This window comes from Budorcas taxicolor, unplaced genomic scaffold (assembly GCF_023091745.1).
Source record: "Budorcas taxicolor isolate Tak-1 unplaced genomic scaffold, Takin1.1 scaffold1200, whole genome shotgun sequence".
Classification (NCBI taxonomy): Eukaryota; Metazoa; Chordata; class Mammalia; order Artiodactyla; family Bovidae; genus Budorcas; species Budorcas taxicolor.
In genome coordinates this window covers 28,735-36,159 of record NW_026291537.1, presented here as the reverse complement: position 1 = coordinate 36,159, position 7,425 = coordinate 28,735, and the positions used below count along the sequence as shown (strand labels likewise).

The 7,425-nt window shown below is 40.7% G+C and overlaps 1 protein-coding gene across 1 annotated transcript; it reads left to right on the top strand.

The window, feature by feature from the left end:
- The first annotated feature begins 4,667 nt into the window (after positions 1-4,667).
- LOC128071095 (uncharacterized) lies at positions 4,668-5,174 on the top strand. Its single transcript, XM_052664058.1, has one exon. The coding sequence runs from the start codon at positions 4,668-4,670 to the stop codon at positions 5,172-5,174; it is 507 nt and encodes a 168-aa protein (XP_052520018.1).
- The last annotated feature ends 2,251 nt before the right edge of the window (positions 5,175-7,425 follow it).

The following is a 7,425-nucleotide window of genomic DNA, read 5'->3' as shown; positions in this document are numbered from 1 at the left end:
TACCAAGGGGACCTTCCCTGGCTTGGCGCGAAATGGTATCGACCGAGTTCGTCTTCTTTCAAGTAATACCAGTATAACAACTTGGCTAACCCAAACGGTACACCTACGCATTCTCCCAGGACCTCACACCCGATCAGCTAATGTCAAGCGCTCGGCATTAGCTGACCCGGGGCGATTTCGTAACGCTACAGCAACTGACGAACTAGTGAGGGTAAGGGAAGACGAAGGCCAATTTGAAAGGCAAGGTCGTACATACACACCCAACCGAGAGAGTCCCAGTCTGCCATCTCGTAGCGTTCTGGTAATCAAACGTTACACCCCTCGGGAATGCTATAGGAGACTTTGATTCGAGCAATGTCAATCGACTTAAGGCGTGAACAGGGGCCCACCAACAATATGTTTCTCGGGTGACCAACTAATTCTCTAAGGTCGACTGACGATGTGTTATGAGGGACAGATCCTACTACATGCACCGTACTTGCTAGCTCTTCTAAGTTAATTTGGCCTTCATATGACCAACTATCCGCAACAATCATTTCGTCGGTGCTACATGATGACTCTTATCCCTGAAGTTCAGCTGACTCTCCCTCACTCCTAAACAGAGAATCTTCTATGGCAGACCTCGTGTCCTCTTGTGACAACATGCCTACCTACAAACAACAGATGACGCTTTAGTGCAGTGATAGTGGCAGACGACCAGAGACGATGCTACGCTTATGACCAGCGGCTAGCCTACAGTCACTGTACTATGGGGAGGTTGACATTGCCTCGATAGTAGAGAGTGGACCCTAATAGGCAGTCTACTTTGCCTTGTCGATGGTGTCATCTATCATTAAGGCGCGAGGCCTCAACCTACCGTGACTCACTAAAGTGTTGCCTACCATGAGGACCAAGGTCGCAACCTACTATAGGTCACTAAAATGTTGCCTACGTGGAAGCCGTACGATACTAAGGTGTTGCTTACCTCAAGGTCCAAGGTCGCAGCCTACCATTAAGGTCCAAGGTTACAACCTACCGTAAATTGCAAAGGTATTGCCTATCAAAGGAGTTCAAAAGTCACAACCTACGAAGTGGCAAGACAAAAAAGTATGTGTCCATGTGTGCATATAAACGTATACCTGCGTATAAAGTGCCATGCAAATAGGAAAAAGAAAATGACTCAGCTCATGGGGTTCCTCTCACACACATATACATCAAAGACCACCATTGAAAGTTTAAACATTCTCCGTTTTGCAAAGATAAATGGGAACATGTTATGGAAGCGTTTATATGCTTCCAGCATTTTGCTAAAGAAAGAATCATATTGGGACTCACATGAGGGCAAGAAACATATAACGAAGCAGACACAATAAAAGTCAAAAGAAAGAAGAAAACAAAAAAAAGGCGAAGTAGAAGGGCTTCGAGTATCTTCTTACCCCCTGAAAACTTGAGTAAGGAAGCAAGCTAGCAAGGTGTGAGTCGCAGCCTCCAATGGATCACCTGTAAGGAGCTTGTGTAGTCGTTGTCATTTGAACAAACAAACAAAAGTTCAAAGAAGGAAGAAGACTGGAAAAAGTAGAAGCGATAGGGGTCAAAGGAACGGGCAATGAGCTATGTTTGTGAAAACAAGGAAAAAATAAAATAACCCATAGCTACTATGTATAGTTGGGCCCCGCGTGCCCATAGCTAGAGTCAGCCCCAGTATACCTACTGCACGGATTCAAAAAAAAAAAGAGAAGCAAAGGCGCCATTTTTCAAAGGCAAAAGGTGCAGAATCGGACAGTCAGCGTCCTGACCAAATCGTGGCATTACATAGAGGTTGACGAACATGTCAGTTCCTATTACTTGTACACAGAGTTCCTTTCGTTGTGCTTCAATTTGAGAAGTGCTCTCGGTAGACAAAGATAAAAAGCAGGGGTCCCACGTGACACCTTGTAAAGTTGCACCGGGTTCATGCAATTGGGCATTATAAAATAAAGACTTCTTAGGCTAAACTTATCAATTTAATATCGTGCCCAGTAAGTCAACCTTGCAAATCATATGGTCATGTAACCATATATTGATATATTAATATATTAATATGAACATCATATTAATATATTGTCATATATTGTATTATTATATTATTATATTATAATACAACATATTATAATATGATACACCATAGTATGGCTTTTGTTTGAATTCTACATGGGTCCCACGGTATTGAGCTGTGCTCTCTAGAAGCATCACGTCAGAAGTTCCATTCTCAACACTACGTGGTAACATTTGAAGACAAAAGTAAGTGTCATGTTTTTATTAGCACAACTTATTGGCACATATAATACCACTTATATTATTATATTGCTTGTACTCCGGTCTACACGTTAAAGCTTGGAACTTCATTGATACCATGTTGTATTATTATTATATTGCATAACTGTTGCAAAAAAGTCATGAACACTACATGCCACCCAGCCATTACTTACTATACTCGTTCAAAAATGCAAATTGAATATGATACATGAAGCTGATATCGAAGCCTATTTCAAATTCATCGGGCCCCACGCCATTAAGAAAAAGCTGTCTTGGATGAGACTGAGAAAAGGACAACTCGTCCTTTTCGGTGGACCACGCGCCAGGACGCGTCCTTTCTACCTACTAGCAGCACTCATTTTTTATATAAAAAAAAGCACAACAACATGAGCAAATGGTGTAGGCTACAAACTTGCACAAAGAGAGATGGTAGGCTGCGAAATTGCCAACAAAAAAAAAAGATAGGCTGCGATTTGTCCACAAGTAATGGTAGGCTGTGAAGTTTCAAGATGAAATGGTAGTCTGCCACCTTGCGACAAGCAACGGCAAGCTACGCACTGGGTGAACAATTTGCGAATTGTAGAGGCAACTTGTAAGCAGTGGGTTGGCGAGCGAGTGATAACACATAGTAGGCTGCGGAACCATAATACAAAGGGTGGTAGGATGCGGAATTGCTTCTGCATATGGTAGGTTTTGAACTTTCCACACGATAAGTTGCGAAGTCATGCCCAAACCAAAAGTGGGCTATACCCCTACCATTGAATACGTACATCATTCTTGAGCGTGTTTTGGCCAAGTAAGCCCCTCCACCTCATGCACATGATCTCCTCACAGTCGGCAATGACGATTACGATAGGAACGAAATTGTGCCCGAAGATTCTTCAACTTTGGCTCAAGGTCCACTCACAACAGCACACTCCCAGGCGCCTCGTCCCGAGGAATGTGAACCGGAGTTATTTTTCGAACAATTACTCCCTAACTCGAAGACTCTTCGACTTAAGAAGTGAGGGACAAACTGTTAACACCAAAATTAGGCTTGGGCCCATGGTCCAACCACGGTGCGTGTTTTAGCCCCAATCCGCACAGTTATTTGGCCAGGGCCCATATGCAATATTATAAGTCACGGCCTACTCCCGAAGAAGCCTACTCGGAGGCCCCAAGCTCTACACTAGGCCTAAATATCGAACTATCTCATATAGGCGACTGGCGACATACTCAGGCACAACCCGACGCCTTGCCGGGTGCTAACGGATAAGTGACCAAGAAAGAGACCTTAAGTGACTAGCTTACCGTAGCGGATGACGATCGACAAGTTCGGATGGAGGCTTATCCTATAGGATAAGTATAGGATAAGTGGTTACTTCCTCGAAGTAGTCTACTTGATTTACAAGTCTCAGGAGGGAAATTGACTCTTGACCTATCACAATCACCCAGCCTACGAGAAGGGGACTACCATTGAAGGACTTAGGCTAGAAACTACCTCTATCCTACGCGATAAGTGATCAGGTAGTCTACGCGATAAGTGATCAGGTAGTCTACTAGGGATACAAGTCTCAAGGGTCTGTGACTCTTGGCCGACCCACACTTATAAGTAGGCCACGCCTACACAAGGAGAGGGTATCGAATATTAGCTACATACAGCAATACCTACTTCTCCCCTTTACGAAATCACAACCTACTCTTCCTATATCAACGCCGCAACTATGGTAGTCTCTGATTATCCCTCCTTATAATCCTCGTTTGATCTTCCTTTCCGATAGACTACTGACTTGAGCGTCGAAGTGTCTTCGGTTGATACTACACCGGTGTCCTAAGACTCACGTCGTTTGATTGCTTTCTGTTTTTGTAGGTTGATGGTGGCCCGCAATCCATGATTGTGGATTTTGACATCTACAGTATTTTAATTCTTTAATGTAAATACAATGTAACATTTTTTCCGCTCATTTTTATTTTGTATCTCTTAACCCCTTTCTCTATTAGGTGAAAAGAAAGGGCATTTTTGTGCATTTGTATATATATATTTTCCCCAAAGATTTAATAGCATTAACTACATTTTGGATTCTATATTTTCTGTTAAGAGTCATTATGAGATTTAACACAGGAATAACCAAATAACATTCCAATTTCTTTACCTACAATCGATATTGTACAAACAAGGTAGGTTAAATTATGAAAAATAGAATTAAGGAAAGTTAATCACTCTCCCATGAAAATAGGTTCATTAACTTACCTAATTTACATTACCTGCATAAACATATTTAAGGACTTACCAATGGAGACAAATTAATTCATAGGACTAGAGAACTTATATAAGAAGTTATCACTTTGGGACAAATCACACAGGATAGAAACAAAGATAAACTTGATCAACAAGAATGCTGCGTTGATCGAGAATGTTTGCAGAAAAAATTGATAATTACAACTTATGTGTCTCGTCTCTAAAATCAGATCCTAGAAGCCTTAACGCTGATACAAAAGGATTAGGTCATATCATGTTTGAAATATCTTTAGCCAAAGCCAAGGATAATCTTTCCCAAGTCCAAATATTACTTCAAGGGGTAACAGATCCAGATCTTAAGCGATTACTTAATGAATGTCTTGACGAATATAACTCAATTGTTGGTAATGTAATGGATGGAAGCAAAAATGTTGATTTAAATGCTTTCAATTCTACTGCAGACAAAGTGGAACGCGCATATAACGAGGTACAAACTTGTGAAGAGTCATTTGGAGAAGTACGACGGAGGTCACCTTTAACTGATAGGAACAAACTTTTTACGAGTGAAATTGCAGTAGTGGGATACATAGTCTTCTCTTATAAAAAAATAATCCTAAAATTTTCTTCTTTCATGTTTCAAGATCCTCTCCAGATGGGTACTTGTAGTTACCCATCCAATTAATTGCAATAAACTTTTGTTTTTTTGTAATATTATTTCAATCTTAATTGAAGTTATTTACCATGTGCAAGCTGTATTTTGTTGTTGAGTGGGTTAGTATTCATTACTATGTGGATTTGATAGCGGAGAATTAATAATGTAACAATATTGGCTAGGCTAGCTTTTAATTAATTAATTAGGAGCATATGTTGGAGCAGACCGTTGCACCACGATATTAAGCAGAGTAATGCAGTGTTGGAGCAATTGTGGCATGTTGGAGCGAGACCTTTGTTTCTTAGGAAATGGCAGCCAAATGTTAAGTTGGAAAAGTTCAGACTTGATAGTTTCCCAATTTGGGTAAAGTTAAGGCATGTTCCGGTGCAAATGTGGTCGTCGGAAGGTTTAAGTCTTATTTCTAGCTTCATAGGTAATCCCTCTCAGATGGATTCAATTACTGAATCCAGAACGTGTCTGGGATTTTTCCGCGTCTATATTGAAGTGGACCTTTATAAGGATCTTCCAGCCATTGTTCCTTTGGATCTTGGTGGTGGAAACTCAGTGGAAGTGGAGGTTGAGTATACCTGGCTTCCACTGGTGTGCAAAATGTGTAAGCAAGTTGGACATATAGAGGAGAGATGTAGAAACACTAAACAAGTATGGCAAGAATTAGAAAAAGGTAAAGAAATTATAGAGGAGGCAGAGTCAGGGAAAGGTATAGGAATTATAGCGGAGGCAGAGTCAGGAAAAGCTAAAGAAGCAAAAGAGGGCCATGAGAAGGACTGGGAAGTGGTTAACAGGAATAAGAATAGACCAACTCAGTCTAATGCTACAAGCAGTAGTAAAAGTAAGGTTGGGAGTCAACTGAGGGATAAAGATCAGATTGCTATCCAAAATAATTTTGCAGCACTGGATCAAGAGGGTACTAAAATTGATCAGGTAGTAGCGTAGTTGGTTAATAAAGGGAAGGGCACCTCTGACCATGTAGGGGATTCCCCAGTTGTGGTTAAGCTTGACCCCCCAAATGATTAATTTAGCATCTTGGAATATCAGGGGATTGAACGACCCCCTGAAACAAAGTGATGTAAATACTTTCATGAAGTCTAAACGTATTTGTGTGATGGGACTGCTAGAAACTAAAGTAAGGAAAATAGTATGAAGGGTATCCTGTTGAGGAAGTTTCATAACTGAGAAATTATTCATAATTATAGATGGTCTCCTAGGGGTCGTATCTGGGTTTTATGGGATAAGAGTAAGATTAAAGTCGTTGAAGTTGATTCTTACGAGCAAGCTGTCTATTGTTCGATTCATAATTTGAGTAATGGGGAAGTTTTTTTCACCACTTTTGTGTACGTTCTGAATGAAAGTAATGGTAGAAGGGATTTGTGGAGAAAGCTGGAGGATTGAAAACTTTCCATTACAGATTCACCTTGGTGCGTTCTTGATGACTTTAATGAGATTGTTAGGCATGAGGAAAGGCTGCGTAATAATTGTCTTTCATAGGGAGCTATTGAGTTTGGAAAATGCATTGAAGATTCTGAGTTGTATGAGCATTCCTATACTGGACCTTATTTCACCTGGAGTAATAAGGGTTCAGGAGCGGGTTTTCGGGCAAGTAGAATCGATAGAGCATTAGTCAACGCCCAATGGCATCATGTTTTTAGCCTGTCTGCTGTTAGTGTGGAAACCCCCGACTCTTCAGATCATGTCTGATCCTGATTAGCACCACCACGGTGGTCTCTCAAAAGCCCAAACCTTTCAAGTTTTATAACGCCTGGATCAAGCACGAAGATTATTTACCGCTGGTTCTTAATAACTGGAATGTTCCGCTGCAAGGGACCCCTATGTTCATCCTGTACCAAAAGCAGAAAAGGTTGAAGATTGCTTTAAAAGAGTTTAATCAAAACCATTTCAGGAACTTGGCTGATCAAGTTGAGGTTGTTAGAAAGGAACTTGAACAAGTGCAAATTACCATCCTCAATGGCAACATCTCTGATCCTATTTTGAGAAAGAAGAAAGAGCTTTCTAACAGGATTGAGACTATTAAACAAAGGGAGCAGGATTGCTTGAAACAAAAAGCAAAGGTCAGGTGGTTGAAAGAAAGGGACTGTAACACAAAATATTTCCATCAGATTATCAAGGGAAAAAAGTCTTTTAATACGATTAAGAGACTTATTTTAGACACAGGCAGAATGTTAGAATCAGAAAAGGACATTAGTGCAGAAATTGTTCATCATTTCACCAATTTGCTAGGTAGTAACATTGTTGACATGTCTCC